This window comes from Nematolebias whitei, chromosome 14 (assembly GCF_014905685.2).
Source record: "Nematolebias whitei isolate Nwh7 chromosome 14, NemWhi1, whole genome shotgun sequence".
In the NCBI taxonomy this organism is placed as follows: domain Eukaryota; kingdom Metazoa; phylum Chordata; class Actinopteri; order Cyprinodontiformes; family Rivulidae; genus Nematolebias; species Nematolebias whitei.
Window position 1 is genome coordinate 13809311 of NC_056511.1, and position 27031 is coordinate 13836341.

Here is a 27031-nt window from a genome sequence, read left to right on the forward strand (position 1 = left end):
TATATATATATATATATATAAATCCAAGCACTTATGAAAAATAGGCCAGTTTGTTGATAATGTCTCAATCTATTATTTGTTTTGTATGGTCACTGAGTAAATCTTTTAAGGAATGTTGTTAGCTGGAGCAGGTGAGCGTTGACTTCTCCGTGCCACAATGAATCAAGTTGAGATTTATGGTCTGTGCCATGGTGCTCACAATACTGACATAATACTCTTGTGACCTAAAAAACAATAAAATTGTCCCCATTTGTCTAAAGCTCTGGTACATACCTCTGGGTTTCCATAGTGTTAGGTAGCAGAGAATCCTCATTATGGTCATGTGCCTGCAGACACAAAGTAGCAATGATAAACTATGAGGCACATCTGAATCCGAAGACTTAGTTTTGTTCGTTTGTAATTTTATCTTCTAGAAATTTGATTTACAAGCAAAATATTCTTTTTATCAGAGCTTGACTTGTGAGCTTGAGATAAAAGGTGAGGCATTTCAGGATTAAATAAACGACTTGAGACATTTGTACCTGAAATGAATGTGGTGTGGATATGGAGCGGTTCCTGAAGAAACCAGCTGGTTCATGCTGATCCAACAAACTCTCTGCTGAGGCCGACTTTCCCTGAGATGGACCATGACTCTCCCTTTTTTTGGATGAAACCTGACGGCCAGCATAATGACCTGAGCAGGACTGTGCTGAGAAGAACTGGGCATACCTGTTTTGGGAAAGTCAAGTCAACTCAAGTCACATTTATTTATATAGCACATTTAAAACAGTAACTGTTATCAAAGTGCTTCAAAGTGGAAAACGTATTTTAAAAATGCCTGATTAAATCCATATTAGTATTGACACAAAAACAGATACAGTTCTCCAGTGTTTGGTAATCTGTTGTACCTGATAGAGCTGCTGGGGGAGTCCAAGATCCGGCCAGCTGAGTGAGGCCTGTTCTGCTTCTTCATGTTTTTAATTTCTTGACTTCCCGATAGTGACTGAGGACTCCAGTCAAATGGTTTTTCCCCAAGCGAGTGTCTCTGTCTGGGTGGAGGTGGTAACTGAGGCACTGCCTGCTGGGGCTCTGCCACTTTCTGGCCCGTCTTACGCTCCATGTACTCCACCAGAGCCTTGTGTTGCATATGCTTCAGGTTTGTCTTTGAGGAGCTCGAGGCTGACAGAGCTCGACCTCTTGTCTCAAACATCTTTCTTCTTGCTGCAACTAGTCCATGCTCTCTTTGCTGCTCTGGCTCCTCTTCCTCATACTCAGTTGCAAACAAATATTTGCTCTCATCCCCAAAAGAACGACAAGTTATGTGGACCGGTGCGCTGCCAATCAAGTTGAGTTTTTCCGGCTCAGAGAAGCACATCTTCTTCTGCTCTGGAGTCAGTCTCTTCCTGCCTCCAATTCGTGCCACCTGGGGTTGGGCCACTTTTGCTGGCCTATCATTTTCCTTGTCTGTCATTTTATTAATCTCTTTTTGATCCTCCCAACCTTCTTCCTTGATGCTCCCCTTCTCTGTCTCCTCAGATGTCACTGAAGGAGTGAGGGTGGCTGTGGAAGTTTCAGAGTCCTGTGATGAGGAGAACGAGTGAATAACTGCAGACCTGAACTCTGGTTTTTGCTTCATACAGTGCGGCCAAGAGAGCTGCAGGTCCCTTCTTTTAAACGACGTCTCTCTTAGAACTTTACACTGAGCGTCTTTCAGCTTTTCCTTGTAGTACTTTTTAAACGAATCATCTAGAGTGCTACAGGGAATGGGTGTAGTAGCTCCTCTATCATGCTTGCTAGTGTCATATTGCGCGGGGTTTTCATTATCATTTATTGCTACATCTTCTAGGTTTGTTTCATTAAGGTCCACTTCGTTGCCATTTATATGGAAACCAGGATCCTGTTTAGGCTGTGTCACTGCCCTGCTGGCTCCAGTGAGGTGATACAGAAGTGGGGTTGTTTCTTTGTTTATCCTCTCACTGGCAACATCCGCCAAGGGCTGCCGCTTCCCTCTTTTTGCACGATCCTCGTTCTTGGTGTAGCAGATGTCCTTTTTGTGGGTTGCTGAATGTGGTGGGCATTTTTTGTCCGGTCCACAGTAAAATATAGGGTTGCTGGCAGTGTGGCGACCAATCTCACGTTCTTCTGTCTCCAAGCTTTGACAGGACTGGGCCAAGACGAGGGGTGGTTTGTAATTCTCTGGCTCCTGGCTCTTGAAGGGCAAGTTCTTTCTCTGAGATGCAGAAATAAAAACCTCATCATCTTGAACTGCGCTGCCGGAGGAGTATGATCTGTCTCGTCTAAACAAATCATCCATTGTGCTGTGACATCTCTCTTTCTCTCGGAGGCGATGGGTCTTTAACAAAATAGAGGCGTCACTTTCCGCTTCAAAGCCACTGACAGATGAAGAGTGTGTCCTCAAACCAGATTCAGAAGGCTTACACACTCCCGTAACAAAATAGAATTGGCCCTTATGTTGAATGCTACTGCTGAGCAAACTTGGACTAGTGTTCCAGGGACTGGCAGCTCGAGTCAGCTCTGAACCATGCTGTTCTTGAGTCAATTGTGCCTTTTTGCACTCACTTTCAAAATGGCTACTGGATTTGTTGTGATGGTCTCCATTACACCCAGCACCGCCCAAGGGCTGTTTGGGCATCGGTTGCTCAGGTTGGTTTGTGCCTTGAGGAGATGATCGGCTCAGGTTGCTTGCTGACCTCTGCTGCTCTGGGGTAGCTTTGTAATCAGCAATAGAAATCTGTTCTGGGCTCACCCTGGTCTGATCATGAAGCTGGAAGTGTGGTCGGTAGATTGGTGAATGCTCCTGTTGAGAGCCTTTCCATACTGAATACAATGGGTCAGAACTTAATCTGCCCATCTCTGGGCTTCCTGCATCTGATTTTGGGGAACTCGCATTCTGGGAATGAAGTCGATTATGGGGTTTAAGCTGTTGTTGAGATTGTAGTTGCAGGGGTTGAAATTCAGTACCATGAGTGTGAACCCTGTTGTTCTCCAAGTTTTTAGTAGCAATGAAACTATCAAGGCGTGCTGGAATTGGAGGGGGATGGGGAGGAGTTTGAGCCCTATGGGACTGAGTCCTTAAATGCACCTCTTGTTTAGAGTGTGCTTTGTTGTCGGTGTGGAGACTCTCATTGCCGTTGTGGCTATGATGGTTGACATTAGCGTTGTGATATTGCTGTGAGATAGCTTCAACTGAATGATAGAGCTGATCCATAGTCTTTGAGTTGGACTGCAGAACCTGGGCAGGGTGGTAAAGGGACTTTACATATTTAAGGTCAACATAATTGCTGAAGGAGCTGGATTGTAGGTCGTCTGGCAAAAAAAGAGAGGGGTAATCTGGGGCAGTGGACCCACCAGAGAAGGAGCTGTAGGCAGAGTCTCCCTTGCCGTGCTGATGGTGGGCAAGATGTTCAGCGATACTGCTGCTGGACTTGGCTGTTGAAAGCCGGCTGACTGGCAGGCTCAGAGGATGCAGGTCCACGTTGCTCATTCTCTCAAAGTGAAAGCTGTAGGATTCCATGAAGGAATGAGGCAAATGGCAGGAAGAGAAGGGCGGGGTTTGTAAAAATTCTGTATGTGTTTATGCGGTGATGCATGCGTCCTCCTTGTTGGTGAAACTTAAAAAATTATAATCAATACATTTGCACCAGGTTGTTACATTTGTCCCAGATCATGTCATTTTTCTTGACTCTTAAAGCCTCTTGAAACAGTCTGCTCCTGGTAGAGAAAACACAAACAAAGACTGGTTATTAGACTAAAATCTTAACTAAGGTTCAGTCACACATCTTAGGTAAACTGCTTCAAAGTAATATGACCAGCTAAAACATGGGTTCTCAAACGGAAAGTGGAAAAAGGCCGACATGCTTGAGTGATATGCAAAACACTCACCTTTGTTTTAGATTATCAGCTTGGAACTCACACCAGTTTAATGATTCTCACTTTAATATCAAAGACAAATACTCCCATTTTCATCTGAACTATGGTACATGCCTGGCAGAAAATTCTAAGTCAACATGAGCTACCTTTCTGTATAACTATCTGTATTTGCATTTGTAAAGTGCATTTAACTCGGACACTGAGGATGTAATAATTTGGCATCACTGATATATTTTAAAAAAGCTGACATTTATAGGGGGCAGCACGGTGGCGCAACTGGTAGAGTTGCTGCCTCTCAGTGAGCAGGTCCTTGGTTCAAACCCCGGTCCAGGGGCCCTCTGGGTGGAGTTTGCATGTTCTCTCCGTGCATGCGTGGGTTTTCTCCAGGTACTCCGGTTTCCTCCCACAGACCAAAAACATGCATGTTAGGCTGATTGGTAACTCTAAATTGTCCCTAGGTGTGAGTGAGAGAGTGAATGGTTGTTTGTCTCGTTTGTCTCTATGTGGCCCTGTGATGGACTCGTCCAGGGTGTACCCTGCCCCTCGCACAGTGACTGCTGGACATGGGCACCAGCGACCCCCGTGACCCAAAATGGAATAAACGGGTAAAGATAATGGATGGATGGATGGATGGATGGACATTTATAGGTCAAATTCCACTCTTGAGAAATTTTGCTCCACCTGTTATATGTTGTAAAAACAAATCATCAAGACACCACCAAATACAGGTTATAAATAATACAGGTTTTGTCGCTGTTGTCCATTGTTGTCATCATTCTTTGTTGAATTCAGGTCTCTCTTGTAAAAGAGTCCTCGAGGCTCAACGGGATTTACCAGTCTAAATAAAGCTTAAATGAAAGGTTGCCTTTTGGGTATCTAAGAACTTAAAACACAAGAAAATGGTTCTCCAAAACCAGCTGAGATTATGGTATATTAAATTATTTCTTTACATTTACAAACTAATAAATACAACATAGGTAACATAACATCGATAACATAATCTAGCTGTTTTTTGCTACTTTTCCTTTTGATTGTCCTTTTGGTTGCCATTTTATTTTAACTTGTTAAAAAAAAAAAGATTGTCTATTGTTGTCTTTGTTGTCCACTGTTGTGATCACGCTTTGTTAAAAAATTCAGGTCTCTTGTAAATGAGTCCCCGAGGTTCAATGGGATTAACCTGTATAAATAAAGGTTGAATGAATAGGGCTGGACAATAATTCGATATCGATATATGTCGCGATATACTTTTATTCAATAACGGTGATATGTGTTTAAAGCACATTTTTGATATTTCGATATGATTACAGCGTTTCACTGACGCATTTCTTTTTCCGTTTGGGTTGAAGCGGCCGCTTCAGTTTCAACCCGAACAGAAAAAGCCGCGACGCAACTACGCAAGTGCGTGGTGACGCAGATGTTACGTACAGCTCGAGTCCAGAAGGAGATAGCGATAGCAGGTTAGGCTAATCTACAACGTGCTGTAAGTTTTTGCATCAAAATGAGTGCCCATGACCGTCAGAATGTGACTGAACAAGCTTTCACAAGCGAAGAGAAAGCAGATGACATAATTGATAAGAGGAATAACTAATTTGGCGGTGTGGAAGTGGTTTGGTTATCTAAGATCTGATAAATTGCAGGTTTCAGTCAGTGCGCTGAAAAATGTGCCGGAGAGTCGTTCCAACTGGCAGTGACACATGTAACTTGTTTCACCATCTGAAGTTTCCACTTGATAGAATATGCCAAGTCAGAAGATGAAGCACAATAAAAGTTTGAGCCAGCGTGTCCCTGAAACAACACCCCCAGCTGTATCAAAAGAGAAACAAATGCAGCAAATGTCTGGTGCATGGGTTAGGGTTATGTTGTTTAAAGTTAACACTATTAATATTGACAAAGTTGAGTGTTTTATGTTTATTTGACGGTGATTTCAAATTTCTTTGAAGGCTAAATACAAATAAAAGGTGAACATTAATTTATTTGTAGTTTGTACAGTTTTTCTGAGGCTTTATATTGTATACATCGATATCGAATTATATCGTTAGACCAAAATTAAGAATTGTATCATGATAAAAGTTTTGACCGTTTCGGCCAGTCCTAATAGAACATGACATTTTTAGAATATTAATTTTATGGCAAACTATTATACTATGAATGCTACTACACAAGTCCTATATATTAAGCCATTTTTGTGATTTTTTTCCCCCCATTATTAAAACATTTTACTGCTGCCTTCTTTTATAGGTCAGCCTCATTAACCAGCTGCTCAAGGAGATTGTGTGCATCAATAACCATTAATTATACATCTATCATTAGGTTGATGGAATTATTAAAGTTGATGGTGCACAACGCAGCACACTCATGAAACAAATGGAAAGAATTTTTGAAATATGTGGGGATTAGTCATGTGATATCTGCATTAGGAATTTTAATACAGTATTCAGGCATGTAGAACAAATATAAGACCCTAACTTTCCTTTTTTGAGACATTTTGCTTTCTATTTTTGTGTTCCACAACTTCCTAAAAATTGTATTTAAGAAGTTTCTGTTAAGTATGCAGCACCCATTATAACTTTCAGTGTAAACAGAATTTGTTTGAAGCCGTGAGAGTGAAGTAGCTATAAAAAAAGAACTGCAAACCCCATATTCCAGAAAAACATTTCAAGCGTATTTCAAGCTATAAAATCTGCTTGCAAACTATTTGGAAACCAAAACTGTCTAACCTGCTGTATGAGTAGTAATATGAAGAATAAAAAAGCATTTGTCTCATTCTAAATGAGTGTCAAACTAATCAGAATGGGACAAATGTGCATGACATGTTTATTAAGTTCTGTTCAAGTGAAAAACAAAAATTTTATACATTGGAGGCATTGCATTCTAGCAACTTTCTAATGTATGAAAACTCTGTCATTAACAGCTATCAAAAACCAACTAAAACAACAGTGTTGGTAATGAAACAAGATCCTGGGAGTTAATGATAGGTTTAAGACTAATGACAGGACTCTACCATAGTCCACATGCCTTCTCTTGACTTTGCAATAAAGACTGAAGCAGCATACTTGTCATGCTTACACAAAAGTAAATGTTGCTAGTAAAACAAAGCCAAAGGCAACCAGTTATTAAAAACAGTGACAGTGCAGTACCAATATTACGTCACGTCAGTGATGGGAACAGCAAGAAACCTTGATCACATCCTGAATTTGTTCAGCATCTTCTGATTTCTGTCAAACAAATACTATTGTAGTTATGCTAAAACTAAACCAACTGAAAACACTTTTAGCCTCCTAAGTTTTTTTTAGCTAGGCTGAAAAGTTGAATCAAACGTAGTTATAGGTGCTCCTTTTGCATACACACAAATTCCTCCTTGCAAGTGTTGTGAAACAAGGATTCAGTGCGCTTATGAAGGGCCTTGATATGCACCGGTAGTCTGTTTTGTGTGTGTATGTGGGTTGCAGTATCCAGCCTTACTCTCTCCTCCGAGAACAGAGAGAGTCTCCCAAACAGGGGTGTGTTCAAGTGGAAGTGATAGAGGGGACAAGCAGTGACAAAATGTACAGAGAGGAGCGAAGCGAAGAGGGCGGGTGAGAATGAGGGTGACTGGCCTAGACAAATACTCTCACACGCAAACCACAGGAGAAGAGGAGACGGGAGAAGTGACCGATGACAGCCGGAAAGCTGAACACAGGTTGGAACACGGGATCAAGAGCCACAACTGTGAGGCACACAGGGAATCACTCGGACAACAGCTATGCAAATTAGGTTGAAACAACAGGCTGCAAAATAAACTTGGAAAAAAAAAGAAACACTCACCCAAACTCCGAGTCCAAGTCACTCACTTTCCTGATTCCCATCTGAAAAGGAAACTTGTCTCTAAAGTCTAATCTTAAAAGCAGATTAGCCAAATGATTTACGTCCTCGTTTCGGTTTCAGAACATTGTTCTTCTCCTAAGAATGACCAGGCCAAGTTACCAGGAGAGCCAGATATTAGAGGGAAGACTTCTAGTGGGTCTAGTTCTCCCCCCACTGAGACCCAAGGCTGCCTAGCGAGAACCACTGATTGGCCAGGCGATGACGTCCAGCGCTCCGATGCACAATGAGCGCAGCGGAGGGAATATTTCACTGCTGCAGATAGCTGCTAGAGCTGCTGACTGCCTGAACAACAGAAAGGGGGTTGGGGGGGGAAGAGGCCTCGCATTCCTGGCTGGCTTCAAAGACGGAGCAGAGCCGGGGCACCATTCATTCCCAAGGCCCTGAGCCCGGCACATGGAGACTAGCCAAAGCAGGAGGGAGGACAGAGAAGGGGAGGAGGGGGTTATTGGTAGTGGGGCGAGTGGGTGAACTCCCAGCCTCCACCCTGAAGAAGAGGATAAAAAAAAAAAAGAAGTCAGGAGACAAAACATTCCCCCACAGTCACCCCGATTTTGTCTTTCACTTGCCTTTAGTTTCTATGCATTTTTTATTTGTAGAACCATCCTTTTATTCAGTGGCTTTTCTAATCTGAAACCAGAGTAAAATTAAGAATAAAACTTATACCTGTTTGAAAGTTCAACTCTTACAAAAGCTGTTATGAAGCATACATTAACAATTGGACACAGAACCATCCATTTCATTGGCTAAACCCAGTCTTAAAAAATGTTAGCCATCAGAGCTCTTCTGTTATTGCTCAGAGTCCAATTAAGACCCTTGTTGCCTAGTTTGTTCTCTACTGAAGCAACAAACACAAGTGTTCAGCTATGCAGATTTTTTTGTAACCGTTAGCATGATGTCAGACAAACTAAAGCAAACGGCTCCATCTGTCTCCTGCTGGTGACTGCAGCTCACTTTACCTGATGATACTGTGTTTATGATGAGCAAAACCACTGTCTGTCTGGGAAAATACTTCATGTAATTAAGCCTATTGACCCAAAAAGTTTAAAGACCATATTTTTTATTAATACTAATGTAAAAGGAGAAGAGGTTAGGACAAGTATTTTTTTTAAGTGGACTGGGTTCACAAAAACCGACCAACAAGGAGACAAAGTGAGGCAAGTTGCTCTATGAAGGGAGAAATTAAGGATAGGAGTGGGTGTTAAATTCTTTGTTTTCCCTTCATTCTGTGTTTCAGCATGACCTTCCCCATGCAGCCGCAAAACTAGACCGCCAAGCCACAGAACGCAAAAAAATTGTTCACACAAGTCTTGTTCATCCGATCAAAACCATAACCCCCGTTAGTCCTGATAACGAACAGGTTGAAGGAGATTCTAACTTACTGATGAAGTGAAGTTCAGTTTGTTTTTTTACTTAAAACCGTTCATTGAACTGCTCACATTTTCATTCAAACCTGCAAAACAAATTGCAGAGGAAGAAGTTTAAAGATGACTGACTGTGAGTGTACCCCACAACTATTTGTCCCACAACTCGTACTGTTGGCAAATATATAAACTCAAAAGCACTGTGGACTCTTCAGACACCACATTACTTTCACTCTGTCAAAAAATGTTGAACCAAAGCAAAGAGTCATGACAAACTTAATAATGGAGGAAAAAAATCTGACCAGATACAGAGTACTGCTTTGACTCAAAACATAACAATAAACAAAGAGGAAAATTATCACAAGGTCTGATCACAAGAGCAGTTATTTATGCTGCTTTCGTTAAAGGAGTAAAATTATTTCACTGAAGTTTTGTCCCCCATACTAAGGCCTTTATCAGACTGTGAGCTATTATATTTACCAAGTGCCTGGTATTCTTATCTCTTTGGTAGTCTGCGAGTGTTTCATCATGACAAAATGTGTTTCACAAGTGTAGCAGGAACTATTACAAAAGTAGTCCCTGCTAGGATGTACTTTGGAAGGTACAACAAACGTTACAAAAGGCAACTTAGACACAACTACTTTTGAGATCCGTTGTTGTCTGATCAATGAGTACCAAGTACTTAAAATATACTCTTAAAAACTGTACTTATAATCATCATTAGCATCAACATGTGGTATAGAGCTGTGCAGCTGCAGAAAGGAAAGCTCTGCAGAGTGAAGAAGGCTGCACAGAAGACTGTTGGAGTCAGCCTCCCCACCATCACAGACACCTACACCTCCAGATGCAGGAAGAGGGCCACCTGCATCATGAAGGACCCCACTCACCCAGCACACACAGTTTATGCCCCGCTCCCCACTCAGGCAGGAGGTTGAGGAGCATTAAGTGTAGAACCACTAGACTGAGGAACAGCTTCTACCCTGAAGCTGTTAAGACTCAAAAATCCCTAACCAGGATAATCACTGTAAGAGAAAAAAAAATCACTATAATGCCATTTTAATTGGTGATATGTGACTTATCTGTGCTGCTGATTGCTGCTGCTGATCTCATGCTGCTGTATTCATTCATACCCATCTACTCACCACGGTCTCGTGTTCGGGCTGCTGTTGTTACGCCGTATTGTTTTACGCATCATTTTACATTATTAGTGTTTAGCGTATATCTTAAATCCTTATATACAGATTATTTTTATAACTTTATATTTTGCTGGGTGTAACTGGGACCCTGTGTACATAATTTTGTTCCCCCTCATGTACCACATGTGATGGAAATGCCAACAAATTGACTTGCACTTGAACTTATAACTGCAAAGTTCTGACTCTTTGGCGTCAAGTTTCCAACAGGGTACAACTTCTATATTCCTTGATCAGCGACTGACAGGAAGTTGTTTTTTAAAGGCTGGAAGTGGTGTGAAGGTGTGAACTACGAGTAATGAGGAAGGGAAAGGCACCAATACCTGCAGCATCATTCCTCCTGTCTCTCTGTGTGTGCCACACACACACACACACACACACACACAAAAGACAGATTCAGTCACATCTACATTAAGCAAAAAGGGAAAAGAAAGTGTGGCTGCGTGTTGCTGGGCAGTGCTCACATCAGTGTCTGAAATCCCTAGCTGACCAAGACGAGCTGTCACACTCTAATAAGCTCTGCATTCCTGCCCTGAGCTGGCCTAAAAAGCAATACCACCAACCTTTACTCTACTTGATTTAATGTTTTCAACAAAAGTCGAAAGCACAAAAACTGATGTTTGCCATGCTTGACATACACTGTATGATACAATAATTTTATAACTGAATACATGACACAAAATGACACAGGGTCAATAAGGGACTATTAATAAAATGCATTTACTTCTTTTGTACTTTCATTACCATGAAACTGCATTGTTCCTTGTTGAGACATGAGCTCAAGACTCAGTGAACATTACTTTCAACGGGCTTCTGCAAAGACAATTACATTTGTATTAAGGGTCCCCTGGGGTGTGTAATATGATCTGGCTACGGTGAGTTTAACTGGATACTGTAGGAATCCCTCTGCACAGTTCACAGCTGTGGGCCATTTAGCATTATTTGTGTGTAGGTGAGTTAAGTATGGCTGCACTTATTTAAATTTAAAAGTAAAACTTGTACATTTAGAGTTTTTGGTCAATGTGCAGATGTTTGTTCTTGCTAACTTGGTTTTATTCTGTAAAGCACCTTGAGTTGCCTCCTCATATGAATTGCTATAAAAAAATAATTGCCATACCTTGTCTATCATAATTATTATTAGAAAGTACATTGACAAAGGGAAGCCTGACTACATAAAAAATTAAAACCAGGAAACTGTATAAACACACAAAAAAATCAACTTCCTGTTTCAAGGTGGAAAATATCTTAATGACCATCATTATGGAAACTGTTTATCCTTTTAGAGAAAAAGCCGTCTATTGTTCACGAGTGGCTCCTTTAACTCGGCCTTCATCTATCATGTGTTCCTGCAGACACCTTCTGTAAGCAGACTAAACAAAGAAGAAGATAGGGTTTCATTTTCTTTAACCAACATTTATCTCTCTTTTCAACAGTCGAGGCAAACACTAATTAGTTGTAATTACTGATAATGCTAGCAATTGTTTTTCTATTTAAACATTTATAAAACTCAAATTCCAAAAAGTAGGAACTTCATGTAGCATGTAAAGAAAAACAGAATAAAATGACTTGCAATTTAAAAAACCCATAATTCATTCCCAATAGAACATAAAAACATCTAAAAGTTTAAACAAAAAATTGTAGCATGTTTCTTTTGAATTTCAAATTTTAGTGCAGCAACAGATATAATTTGGATGGAGCAACATAAATATGTGATATTGCATGAACAATTTCCTGCAGGATCAATAAAGTTCTATCTTATCTTATTAAGAAACAGCTGGAGGAACATTTTACAACTAATAAGAGTTTTGGCAAGAGATCAGCAAGAAGACTGGGTACAAAAAAAAAAAAAAAAGATTTTAAAGAAGATGAATTGCTCAGAAGTAAAGAGGAGCAGGGGTTCACCATTCTGCAAAACACTGAGTCTGAAAATAGAGGAGCAATTTCAGAACAATGTGTTTGGACCCCCAGGCAGTATTACATTAAAACAGGTCTGACTCTGGTTTGGACATCACTGCATGAATTCAGCAGGAACACGTCTGTAAACAGTTTGCCATCCTTAAATGCAGGATCTATCCGTCATGCGAAGCAGAAGCTGTTTGTAGACACCATCTAAGAACAGTGCCGTCTTCTCTGGACCAAAACAAAATGGACTGAGACCAAGGGGAAAACTGTTCTGAGGTGAGACAAATCAAACATTCAAATTGTATTATTATTGGAAACGCAGACTAAAAAGGTGTTCATAAAATCATGCCTACAAAAAAAATCTATGCAGTGGAAAATGCATGATCACTTTGTATCTTGGAGCGACAGCTGAGAAGCCACAGCAGTTATCTCCATGTCGTCCGGCCCTGCCAGGCTTCAGTAACCATCTCTGTCCTGCTACAATGAGCCGAGCTCCGACCAGCTGACCAGACTCGGCACACAGAGGAGCTCAACCATGGAGGCTTCACGCTGGTACTGTGACCACGGTGACACGGAGTGACTTCACCAGGAACACTTTAAGTTTATCACAGAAGAAAAATACAGACACTGATGGTACACAATACGGACTGTTCTTGAGAAACTAATAAAACAATAACTTGTTTGTTATTATGAATAAAGGGCCTTCAATCTTATTAAGAAACTCAGCAAAACACACAGGCTGCTTAAATGTTATACTGTTGCAGGAACCACAAAGCAAAGAATACACATTCAAAGTCCCGATTAAAGGTTAATAAAATAAATTGCAGACTCATCATGAAATACACAGAAATCACATTATGGCTCTCCCTTATGACTACAACATCAAACAAAAACACCAGAACAGCTGACACAGAATGATGAGCAGTTTTTACTCAAGCTGACCGGTCAGAGCAGGTGAAGAGATCTCTATCTTGTGTTATTACATGAAACATGCTCATTTAGAAGCGCTATGGACTCATTTAGGTGCCCCAATACACCAACAAGCTACCACACATGTCTGGACTGTCAAAGTTTTTTATGTTTGTTTGGTATGTATCACATTGTCTGACGACGATTTAACATGTAAATAATGATGGCAAGCAACATCAAAAGACACAGCAAGAGACTTATCTTGGGAGGATTCAAACATTTAACAAAAACGCTTAAATGCATTATTCAAAATGTCTTGTTGGCGAGTAAAACACACCATCTATAGCTTAAGATGAAGCTGTAAATTTAAGTTTAAATTTAGGAGAACAACATTCACATCAATGTAAAGAAGACAAAGGAGACGATCGGGAACTTCAGAAGGAACAAACACACCTACACACCCCTGAACATAAGATGATATACGGTGGAAGTGGTCTCCAGCTACAAGTACTTGGGTGTACACATGAATGACAACCTCAGCTGGAGCAACAACACCACCAGCCTGATCAAGAAAGCTCATCAGAGACTCTACTTCCTCAGGCGGCTGAGGCGAGCTGGTCTGGGAAGCTCAGTCCTCACCTCCTTCTACAGGTGTGCAGTGGAGAACATGTTGTGCTCCAGCATCAACGTGTGGCATGGAGGCTGCACAGCTGCAGAAAGAAAAGCTTTGCAGAGAGTGGTGAAGGCTGCACAGAAGTCTGTTGGAGTCAGTCTCCCCACCATCACAAACATCTACATCTCCAGATGCAGGAAGAGGGCCACCTGCATCATGAAGGACCCCACTCGCCCAGCACGCACATTTTTTGCCCCGCTCCCCTCAGGAAGGAGGTTGAGGAGCATTAAGTATTGAACCACGAGACTGAGGAACAGCTTCTACCCTGAGGCTGTTAGACTCAAGAATCTCTAACTAGAATAATCACTGTGAAAAATCACATGTTGCTGCTGATCTGTTTCATGTTGCTGCTGATCTGTTTCATGTGGCTGTTTTCATTTGTACTCATCTGCTCACACACTCATGTTGGTGCTGCTGTTCGGCATATTGTTTTTATGCTTTTAGCGCTTAGCATTTTTTTAGTAGATGTTTTTCTTAGTTCATATCTTAGATCTTATTACCGTTTTTCCTTTAAATTTTATTTTGCGATGTAACTGGGACCCTGTGTACATAATCTCGTTCCACCACATCCACCACATGTGGTGTGTATGACAAATAAATCTCTCTGGACTCTGACTTGACTCATTTTAATCCAAAACTTTTAGAAACAAAATAAAATAACACATTTTTATCACAATGACACTGGCTCGTGGACGAGCCAGTGCTTGTTGGCCCAATTTTTTTTTTTTTAAATAAATAATTTTTTTACAAGCACATAGCTGTTTAACCTGTTAAAATACACCAAAATGCAGGAAATCGCATTTACTTTATTCAAAATTTTCTGGGGGAGGAACCCCCAGCACCCCCCACTCAACCTCTCACCGGCCCACACACTCTTTGCTTTCTGGCATTGATTAATTAAGCCTGGTTACTTGGTAGAACTAGTGCTGTTATGATTCTGTTCAGTTTTATGTAAAGTTTTCTGTAATAATTTGAAGAAGTGGCAATACAATTTTTATGTTCATTAAGTGAATAGGTAAAGTTTTAAAGTGGTTTTTGATACTGATAATTTTCTCAAAACTGTAATTTTTGAAAGTTGAAATTAAAACTTTTGTTAATTAAGTATGTCTTAAATGAAACATAACCCACGTTTTAAAGTATTAAAATGGTATTAACACTATTAAAGTACAGGTCTTAAGTATTTATGTTACACAAATATTTCCATTGCATTAAAGAAACAAATTGAAGAAAGTTATTTATGAGGGTTATGAGGGGGTCCCTGAACCCAAAAAGTTAAAAAAAAAACCTGGATTAAAACGCTTTATAAATTAAACTAGAAGAATAATAACTTCATAAGTATCATAACTTTCATAACGTTCATAACTTTTATGGACAGAATTTCTAGGCGCAGCCAAGGTGTTGAGGGAATCCGTTTTGGTGGCCTTAGGATCACTTATCTGTTTTTTGTAGATGATGTGGTCCTATTGGCTTCATCGGGTCGTGATCTACAGCTTTCACTGGAGCGGTTTGTAGCCGAGTACGACACGGCCAGGATGAGGATCAGTTCCTCCAAATCCAAGGCCATGGTCTTGAGCCGGAAAAGGGTAGAGTGCCCTCTCCGGGTCGGGGAGGAGGTCCTGCCCCAAGTGAAGGATTTTAAGTATCTCGAGGTCTTGTTCATGAATGAGGGAAAAATTGAGCGCGAGATCGATAGACGGATAGGTGCAGCATCAGCAGTGAAGCGGGCGCAGTATCGGTCTGTCGTGGTGGAGAGGGAGCTGCGTCAAAAGGCGAAGCTCTCAATTTACCTGTCAATCTACGTTCCTACACTCATCTATGGTCATGAGCTTTGGGTTGTGACCGAAAGAACGAGATCACGGATACAGGCAGCCGAAATGAGTTTTCTCCGCAGGGTGTCTGGGCTCTCCCTTAGAGATAGGGTGAGAAGCTCGGTCATCCGAGAGGGACTCAGAGTAGAGCCGTTGCTTCTCCACATCAAGAGGAGCCAGTTGAGGTGGCTCGGGCATCTGGTTAGGATGCCTCCTGGACGCCTCCCTGGTGAGGTGTTCTGGGCACGTCCCACGGGGAGGAGACCCAGAGGAAGACCCAGGACACGCTGGAGAGACTACGTTTCTCGGCTGGCCTGGGAACGCCTCAGGATTCCCCCCGGAGGAGCTGGACCAAGTGGCTGAGGAGAGGGAAGTCTGGGCCTCCCTACTTAGGCTGCTACCCCCGCGACCCGACCCCGGATAAGCGGTAGAAAATGGATGGATTTATGGATCGATAGAAGAATAATTAGAAAAACTTGCTATGTGCAGGAATATTGTTTAATATTCGAACATATTTGTGATTAACCTACATTTTACTTATTTTATATTCTGTCATTGCCATCTTCTAAACCAGGTGTTGGCACTAAAACCAGTGAGAGGTCATTAGGTTGACCGAATAACGTTAGAAAAATTCTTCTTACATTCCTGTATTGTTTTATATACTATCAGATTGATTCAATCTGCTTACTGAACTTTTCCTTTCCACATGTACTAACATTGAGAAACTTGGTTTATTGGCGGGCCAATGTTAATGACAGGTCAAATAATGTTGACACCTAACATTATAAAGACCATAAAATACTGGTAAAGCAAGCACAGTGGCATTATCTTTCAGCAGGCTGAACACCTGACACTTTATGGCAAAATGGCCCCCATGTTTTATCTCTGATAGTTTAGCTTCTTGGCAGAAGCACACAGAGAGGAATGTGCTTGATAAGAAGCTGGGTCAGGTAGGGCAGGTTTTCATAATCAGTACACAATGCCACCATTTGAATGTTTAAAACCAAAAATGCAAATTTTATTCAAAGATTAAACTTTTGCCTTGTTTGCTAGCTTGCTTACATAACATCCAGACTTTAGGAGAGCTAAAACCTTTCAATTATTACTTGACATTACACTGTTACTTTTTCACATGCGCACAAAACACTAAACGCTTCTACATTTATTAATAAATACCAATCACTCATGCCAGGGATGATTTTAGCCGATTTGGAACGCATGAATTACCAGCATTAGAAATAGCCCTGGGATAAAGTGCTTTAAAAAGACAACCGTTTCATTCATTCAAAAGGCAACAGATGCACTAGGACTATTAGCCTTTACCTACACTGTGTGGAAAACACAGAGTTTTATCTTCCTCTCTTTGCAGACACACGGATTCCAAATCTTAACATCAACACTGTATCCTGTTCCCTTTGAAACACTCCGACCACATTATTGGGAGTAAGAGTTTTTCCCTCTCGTAATTGTTCGACCTCCCGGCGTGGCTGAAGTCAGGTTACAGTACTCAATGAGCTGTGGAGCTCCAAGACAACAGCATTCCTTGCATGGTCTTATTGCTCCCCTGGATATGTCTAATATGAAGCAATTATAGGCAATCAACAGACAGCTGTAAAACACAGAAAGTAACACAAGCTAGTCTGGATGGAAAACCTGCATTCTAGAGTTCCACACTGTAAATACTATCAGACTGTTATAAAGTCTGCACGCTGAGATTCATGCCTGATGGGAAGACCCTAAACAGTCCCAAAGATTCTTCAAATATCCAATTTATCAAAGGAGAAGGCTTACTGGAAGAGCCTTTGGTATTAAATAAGTTGGTGACATTTCTACAGAAGCTGAACTAGCACAAATCTAAAAGTGAGGGTACAGGGAATTCAGAAACTTTGAAAAACATCTTCTCCAATGTGACGAATAGAACAGATACTTTAAGTCTAATGCTCCAATTTGTACCTGCTACGATGCTTTAAGGACAGTCCAAAATACTGTACACACATACACTGCACTGTTGAGCAGCTTCAGAACAAGGAAACATTTACTGGTACTCAGTATTGCATGTGAGATTTGAATTGCAAAACAACGGATCAGGCAAAGAGACACGCAGCGTGACAGTCAACAATTACCATTTATAATTCCTACTACAGTACCCCGACTCAACGTGGATCATAGTAAAGTCAGCAACAGATCCAAAAGAAGGAGATTATTATTTTACAAGGGGGAAATTTCAGATTTTGTTCCCCAAAAAATCTATTGGAGGAGAGACTGCATAGCCACTGTGACCTGCTCACTCAGTTTTCACCCTATGATTGTTAATCACCTGGAGCGCTCTTCATTGTAAACCAGATTCAATCAAATAGGAGTGGAGATCAACAAACCAACAGTACGTCTTGTGCTAAAAGGTGCAGGAAATAATTTGATTGATCTGTCAAGTTGTACAGAAACCAATACAGGCCAGCTTCCACAGAGACCTACACGAGGAGCACACAGTCTTTACTGAAATCTACCTTGAATCTTGTTTTTAGTTCAATTCTGTGTTCATTGCTCCGTGTTGTGGCACTTTATAGCAAGTAAAGAAGAAAATAAAATGTCTAAAAACAATTTAACTGTGAAAAAATACATTCATTTTACAAGCCAACAACACTCATGATTAACATTTGAAATAAAAAAGTATGTATTACAGACTTTTGCTCTAAATCCAAACCATACGCAGCCCATTTTATCTTTATCTTTACACGTCTGTCTCCCACTCAATCCTCTGGCAAAGACCAATGTGACCCAGAGTCAGAAAACGCTTTTCTCAAGAACAGACATTTATCGTGATTATTTTATGGTGTGTGAAAAAGTGCTTTCATAGTTTTTTTTAAAGCACATACTTACAATAAAGACTAGCAATTTTCTGAGTCATCTAAATGACAGAACATGTGTTAGGGTTCAATGGAAAGAATAAATGTGTGTCTAATGAAATGATAATTTCACAGTCCCTCCTACAACTTTAGTTATGGGTCATTATCTATTGTACAGATGTCTGAATTACTTGGCAGACAGTTTTTATGGCCATACATTTGAAACTAATACAGAAACCCAATAGTATTGATCATTATGCAAAGGAGTCAAGTGATTTCCAATCTCCATTGTGCTTCCAGCATAACGTCGGCCACCGTGGTTAATTTTAGGGACGTGATCACAATGAGCTCTTTTTACCGCTGGCAGTGCAGGTTTCCTACCTCTGAGCAGGGGAGGAGAAAGGGATTGGGGTGGAGGAGGGGGGGATTTAAGACTGTAAAACAAATCTCACCGAGATTAAAGATCACCAGGAAGCAGTGCATTAGACTGAACGTTACAACATGACGGAAGAAAAATGAAGTGAAAGGTACATTAACACTGACCTGTCTGCTGAGAGTTTCCACTTAAAATCATTTTAGGATTACAAAACAAACCTGTTTTTGTAGTAGTTTGGATTTAAATATTATTTATCTATTCTTCACACGGAGTAAAAGTCAATGTCTTAACCTCGGGCAAGGTTGTCGTTTTCTTTTTCCTCCAAGAATCAGCCAAAATATAAAAAACACAATTCAAAACAAATATGTCTTAAATTAGTTGAGAAAAGAAAGTTTGTCATTTAAAAAAAGACTCGACGCAAAGTATTTCACGCCTATTTGGCTTTAAAATAATAAAAATGACTACTAATCAAAATTATTATTTTATAAGAAAATCAGTTGAACAACTCAATTGTTGCTATTGTAACCAGGCGTTAAGGACATTTTAGCTCAGACCCCCCCCCCGCACACACACAGCCTTAACTTCCAGCCTTGTCAGACAGCTGTAAATGCCTTTTTTATTAGCCGACATCAGAGCCATATTAATGTGTCTGTAGCCAACTCTAGTTTCAGTGACAAGTCCTCAAACACACCTTTTCATCAAGGACTACGCAACCTGAGAGGGTCTAACAGTCCTGCTAGGAAGATTTATTACAGAGATGCAGTGTGCGCACAATCCCCATAAATTGTCTACTTTTCTTAAAAAAAAAAAAAAAAAACCACTGACAGTCAAAATTTACTACTATATGCGTGTTGCTCTTAGCTATACAGAATGATGGAAAAGCAAAGACTTACTTTCTTGTTTCTTGAGGTTTCACTTATTTTCCGAAAGACTTCTTCAGTTTTGATTATGGATTATAAATTTCAGGCTTATAAATCACTGATGGGATATTGAAAGGGTAATTTGAGTCACACGAGTCCCTGACTTACCCGTCAAGCCTGTGAATTGTTTCAGAATCCATAATACCCTTTTGGATGAAAGGTGAAACATTTTCAAGAAACAAGAAAGGAAGTCCAGTGTTCTTCCCTGCTAAAAAAAAAATATAAGAAAGCCGAGCAGGAAGTATTTTTAAAAGCAGTTCATATGAGTAGGCGACTCATTCCAATACCCGTGTCATATGACACTACTATTTTACAATGAGGGTCTTAAAGAGCTAAATAATGGTGTAGGTGTGGTCCTGTCAGAAATGAAATGGAATGAGTAGACCAACAAATACTTTCCAAGTGACGCCCAGGGGCTCTTGTATCTACCACCGATGACCTCTGACATCCATTTTTCTCAGATTTTACATCTTTATGTCCTGTGTCCTTTATGTCTGTTAACTTATATGGGAAACCTTTCTGCTCCTTCAACAATAGAGGGAGGGTCTGATGACACAATTACCTACAAGTGCATGGTCAAACCCAGGTTTTAAAAACATTGCCACTGGCTACAAAAAAGACCCTTAAACTATAGATAAGAAACAAGACAAAGATGGGAAAGCAGAGAGCTGAAGAAGCTATATAAAATTTGAAAGTAAACTGTGGACAGGTCTTCTGAACACACTCTAAAATAAGCCCATAGAGGGATGATGGACACGCAATGAGTACGGCACAAGCGAAGCTTTAAACTAACTCGTTGAGAGTTGCAGCCATAAGGCAAGACAACCAAGGAACGTTTCTGTATCCCATAAATGGACATTTTTTGTTACTCTTTACATCTTCTCATTATGGGTGTCCAAATACTTCTTTAAAAAGTCGTCAGTTCATTCAAAATGCTGCTGCCAGAGTCTTAACTGGAGTTAGTAGGAGAGATCATATCTCTCCAGTTTTAGCTTCTCTCCACTGGCTCCCTGTCAAATCCAGAATTGAATTCAAAATCTTACTTCTAACATACAAAGCTCTCAACAACCTAGCTCCATCTTATACTACAGATCTTATTGTTCCATATTTTCCTAACAAAACACTTCACTCTCAGACTGCAGGCTTACTTGTGGTTCCTAGAGCTTCCATAGACAGAATGGGAGGAAGATCTTTCAGTTATCAGGCTCCTCTTTTGTGGAACCAACTTCCAGTTTCTGTCTGTGAGGCTGACACATTGTCCAGTTATAAGACTGGGATTAAGACTTTTCTTTTTGATAAATCCTATAGTTAGCGTTGGCTTCTTATGCTGCTATAGGCTTAAGACTACTAGAGGACAAATTGACCACATTTCCTTAAATGAATTGTTACAGCTGAATAGTTTTCATTTGATACTATTTATATCTTAACATGTGATTCTCGACCTGCCATTGTGTATCTGTTCCTCTCAAAACCAGCTGGTTGAAGCAGATGGTCGCGTGTCCCGAGCCTGGTTCTGCTAAAGGTTTCTTCCTCATGAGGGAAGAAGTTTTCCTTTCCACTGTCGCACGACCAGTTTATTTCAAGTTGTACTACATTTTCAGGCTAATGCATTCAGGCATTAATTTTCTATTTTTGTCACACTGCCACTTAACCTCCAGGTTATTGCGTTAGTTCAATAACTTATTAATCCCGCAGATATTTCAACTTGTATAAGCCAATTGGCCTTTCTCCTCCTGTGGGTCCTCACTCAACAGAACCAAATAATCTGCCCTAATAGTTTTCTCCATGTTTGATGTGACCTTCCATGTAGTGATTTCAGTGATGCACATTGTTGAATACCTGTGAAAATACTGTCAAATGTCTATCATTCTTATCAGCCTTCCCAAGGACATTACATTATTGGCAAAACCTCAGAATCACTCAAGCTTATGTCGACTAAACTCCATGTTAACTAGGGTTTAATTATTATGCGACAGCATCACCCTGGCGTAACAAAACCCTTAAAGAGTAACTTCTGTATGACATAATGCCATTAAACTGAACAGCTGGGACATGTTTTTCCATTTATCTCTTGCACAGTTTAAATGTCTGAAGGATTTTCGTCAAATAACAACCTTTACTTTAAGCCTAATCAAACTGGCACAGTCTTATTAATTTATTTTGTTTTTATTTTCAGTGTACCCTTTGGTTATTCAAAAAAAAAAAAAAAAAAAAAAGCAGCGGTAGCTAATACGTTTATAAGATTAACAGTTCATTATTTCTAAATTCATGTAATCAGTCTGGATAAATTATTGCATGACTAAAAATTATCCCCCTTTTAGTATAATTTAGCTTCTAATCTTTATTTTTTTAATATTATTTTGCGGTAGGATGAAATATCCATTTTCCCACAAACATCAGCGTATGCCGAAGTCTTGCATCATGCAGGTAGAAAACAAGAAGTTGGCAATTCCTTTTACAGGAAAGAGTGAACAATAAGGGCACTAAAAACAAAAAACATCAAACTGTTAACTGATTTAAGATATGACACCTTCCCGCTACCCTTTATCTGATACCTTCAATGAGGTTCAAAGCAACAGCGCACACAGTGAGAATTTGTTTCAGCAGCGTTTGTTTCACATGTAATACAATTTTATTTAGGTTAGACAACTTTACTAGTTTGTTTGTGTGTGTGAATCAAACGTCTAATTATATGAACTGAAGGCACATTGTTAAAGCAGTTCGTTCATTCCTGCAGAGGTGGGCTGGGTAAAAGGTCGCATAAAGAATGTAAACATCCGAGTCTTAACCTCATACTGAAAAGCAGAGTAATTTTCCACGGCTTGAAAAACACACCATTAAACAACATACTGTCCTTTCTTTTGAGCCTGAAGCCATTACCTCCTAGTTTTCTTTCTTTCTTTACAGATGGTAAAAAAAAAAAAAAAAAAAAAACTAATGTGACAAAAGCGCTTGTGTTTTGACACCCAGGCTACATTTACATACAAGTCCTCTATGACCCTACTGCTTTTTAAAATAGCCTTGCACTTCTGTTTACTTCCATCTTTTGTTTCCGGCTGTCGTTTTTTCTTTAAACTTCCTGCAAGTACAAAACCCCCAAACTCAGGCTTTTGTACGCTCCACCTTCCATATCATATTACCAAAACATGGGTGTTACAGTAATTCGGCTTCGAGTTAAGTTACATTGCATTTGTTGGCTGATGAAGTCTTCTGGATGGAAGACCAAACGCTTCTCCTATGGATGCACGATATTGGATTTTTGGCCAATATCCGAAAACTTATTTGTTCGATAACCAATACCAATACCGATATTATTTCCACCTAGACCTACTTACAGAGACTACACAGCTTTCTCTGCTGTGGAATTAAAATTCTACATTACTCTGCATGGTCTTTGTCAACTTGGCCTGCTACCAAATGCAGATGCCAAAAACGGGGCTGAAAATGATGCAACACTTCAACTTGGATTATGTTTAATGTCAAATTTATTCATGACATTTACTCTAACACAATGACAAAACACTCGAACAGTGCAAATGTGTACATTTTCACAAATCTAACCTGTTTATAAATGACAAGTGAAAAGCGCATAAGTAGTAGTGTGTACATACTTGACAGTTTCTTAAATTAAACATTAAGTTAAAACAGAAGCCTTTCATATTGAGTTATTTTGATGGAATGTTCGATATTTAACTTTATCGCCAATATCGGCCGATACGATACCATGCCGATAATATCGCGCATCCCTAGTTTCTCCCTTAAAGAAACTGGTCCAGATGACATGATTTAACCTTTTCTTTTTGTTGTTATCTTTCATTCAACCTTTATTTAGACAGGCAAATCCCATACCTACCTGGATGATTGAGACTGCAAACCTTTTTTTTTTTTTTAAATTGCATTACTTGCTTTACCTGACATGGTTCTTAGAGCAACGCAACATAAAATGAGAATTGGATCAACAGGTATGCACCTTTGGAGTCTTATGCCTCTGTGTTCAGTCATGCGTTAGCTGAAATGGACATTATTCTGAACTTCCTGTGGAGTCTCTGCACACTTTGTGAGCCATCTGGACATGGCGTCCACACAGAGAGGCTGGTGAGCTGCACCCGCCATCTGACCAAAACACTGAGTGCATCAACAACAGTGTTTGGTTTCCCCTCTGAGCTACCGTGCCACAGCAGTTGTGCCCTTTGTTCCCACTTTAAATAAAACATGGTCTCCCTCATTTGGCAGAAAGGGCCCCTTGTGCATAATTTAGGGCCACGTATCAGTTTGAGTCCATTAGATGAGGTGCATTTCTATCGGTCTGTGCAACATATAGAACAAGACAACAGTAATTAAATGTGTTGATAACAGTAGTTAGAGGTGCAGCTGTATTACCAAGACCATTACATCAGTCTAGGGCTCAGGGTCATGTCCAAAACATGTTGGTCTCACTTTCAAACCCTGAAGCATTAAAAGTGGAAAAGGTGAATTTATATAGTTTCCCTGCTTTCTAATCAGTTATTTTTCCCCTCACCATTTAACCACATATAAACCAGTAAAGAAGACTCGTGTTAAAATAAATGATAACTTATTATCTGTATTTTTAAAAAGTTAGAAAACACAGCTGCTATGTTCAGCTGGAGTACAAACATTGGTATAATATTTCAAGTCCCACGAGGTAACAAGTAGCAGTTCATTCGAGGACACAACGAGCCTAAACTACAACAACAACAAAAAACATATACTTTAAAGATTTTTTTTTAACAATAAAAACTAACCAATTACTGTCCTAGGAAATAATTAAAACTGTAGCTGAAAAGTTGACAGTTGTCAACCGAAACTGCGGCGGTGCTCGAACACCTGCTGCTCCTGCCTCAGTCCGACGTACCTGACACTTTCTTCTTTTCAAACTTGTACTCCTCGTTTCTTTTCGCTCTTCATCTTCTTGAGTCATAAACAGCGAGGAAGAAGCGACGTCAACAGGGCCAGCAACCTTTTCTGAAGGTGTACGCCGTGTGCCTGGCAACAACTAATGAGCTTTCCTTTTCCTTGACTCGCAGCTAGCTTACCTTATTCCCTCCCTTGGGACAGAAGCCGACGAAAGCTAACGGAGGAGCGACTGAGCCAATCAGATGCGGCAGTGGGCGGGCGCTTTGGGAATACTCGACATCCTATTGGTCAGTCGGTGTTGATGGAGGAAGGAGGAAAAGGTGAATTTCCCTGAATTGTTCAGATTAGTTTAAATTCAGGCAGAGGAAGTTGAAGCTAAACCCGCATTGTCTAAAACAACCCTGGCATAAAGCTCAGATTTGAGAAAGAGTTAGGTTTATTTGTCCAAATTTATAATTTAAACCTACAAAATTAAACTAAAGTTCTAAATCACAAAGCAGGAGGTAGATTTCAAAAGCATAAAATAAGATACCAAAATGAACCATGTAGGAAACATTAAGTAATAAAATTAGTACAAATATCTGCAAAAAGCCAAGCACACAAACAGCATAGTCCTGAGAAGATGCAAAATTATCTGAGAATAGAATGTCAAATGAAATTAAATTTTATAAAAACCACCACAACAAAATGAATTCAAATGAACACAAACAGAAAGCACAAACACATCAAGTGTACAAAAAGATCCTAAATAGGCACAAATCTTTGACGCCTCAAATTATATTTAAAAAAAATATGCACAATTTCCTAAAACTAGGCACACAAATAAAAAAAATATATATATATTTACAAAGAAATGAGAATTCTCTTAAAATATATCTTTAATAGTCATTTTATTATTATTTGTGGAGCATCTAGAACTATTATGGGGTCAAAGATAATATACTGTTCATTACTGAAAGAAAAATGCACTTTTTTTTTTAAATGTAATGATGAGTAAAACAAAATCTGAAAGAAAAAAAAAGAAGTACTGCATGAGGCATGGAAATGTATTGTAATAATCCCAGGGTTTACACGACCTCTGCATATAGGCGCCAGGTCACCACAACCCTGCACAGAAAAGCACAGGTGAAGAAAATGGATAGTTAAACTTTTGAGGGCAGCACATTGTGGATCAAGAGAGGCTTATCGTTCTTAAGCAGCTCTGCAATGCAAAGCTATATAAACTACTTTAAATAGTTTTGTGGGTCCGTGCACAGAGGGATTAACTAAACACATATTCTTCTTTTTGAACTAGACTTAAAAAAAAGGAGCCCAAATTATTTGAATTGCTCAGAGTCTTATAAACAAATGTGAGCAGGACTCCTTGTGTTCAACGTGTTGTTTGGTTGCAACACAAAACAGATTTAGAGGCTTTGGGCACATGCAGTGTGATGTTTAGGGTCATATTTCAGCCTAGTGCAATGCTCTATAAATGTTTTTAGATAAGGTAACAGCTATTTTCCCACTTTAAACAGCTACATTTTTAATGTATACCTAAGATTATCCCTTCATTTGTAAAGCCACCTTTAAACTTAGTTAACTATTAATCTTTTGGGAGCCTTTAACATCATCAGACACACCTATTCTGTGTTATGCCCTCCCTGTTCCAGTTATGATTCATTAATTTATTCCTCAAGTTAGTGTATGATTATTCCTGTTCACAGATATTAACAGTAGCAACAAAAAAAGTCCCCTTTAATGACAAAATTTTCAAAGTTTTGCCAAACTCAGGAGCCAGGCAGAAGGAGAAATCCCACACAACACAGGTCTTGGAGCAATGTGGATATCCTAACTGGGCCTTCCTGAAAGCAGAGAAGAAACCCAAACAGGACTCCAGTCAGCCAACAGGTGAAAAGGAGGAACCCAGACCAGTGGTCATTTCGTATGTTGCAGGAGTTTCAAAGAAAGTGAGATGTTTACTTTCTAAACATAACGTCCCAGTGGCTTTCAACCCCCAAAATACATTATGGCAAAGAATAGTCCATCCCAAAGATCCAGTCCCCCGGCACAGAGTAATATTGTGTATGCTGTTCAGTGTCAGAGCTGTGATCAGTCTCACACCAGGGAAACTAAACAGCCACTGGCCAAAAGGATGGCCCAGCACAGAAGATCAACATCAGGCCAGGACTCTGTGGTCTACACTCATCTCCAGGCCAGTGGTCACTCTTTCAGGGATGAAGATGTGCACATCCTGGATAGAAAGGAATGTTGGTTTGAGAGAGAAGGAGGACATCTTTATGAAGAGAAACTGTCCATCACTAAACAAGGGTGGAGGCCTCCGGGTTCAACTGCCCCCCTCTTACACTGCTGTCATTGCTAGTATCACTCAGCCCCCTGTGAATAGCAAGCAACCATCAGGGTGCTAACAATCCATTGTTAGGCTGATGGTCCTCCTTTT

At 40.0% G+C, this 27031-nt stretch overlaps 1 protein-coding gene across 1 annotated transcript in view; it reads right to left on the reverse strand.

Annotated features, from left to right (window-relative positions):
• The window catches only part of shroom1 (shroom family member 1), a 32986-nt gene extending 8229 nt beyond the window's left edge, over window positions 1-24757 (reverse strand). The window contains exons 1-4 of the mRNA XM_037687296.1: window positions 24593-24757; window positions 888-3711; window positions 522-708; window positions 274-326 (exon numbers count right to left, since the gene is read on the reverse strand). Coding sequence (XP_037543224.1) covers window positions 274-326; window positions 522-708; window positions 888-3514 — 2867 coding nt within the window. The 5' untranslated portion in view covers window positions 3515-3711; window positions 24593-24757. The remainder of the gene's footprint in view (window positions 1-273; window positions 327-521; window positions 709-887; window positions 3712-24592) is intronic.
• Window positions 24758-27031: the final 2274 nt, after the last annotated feature.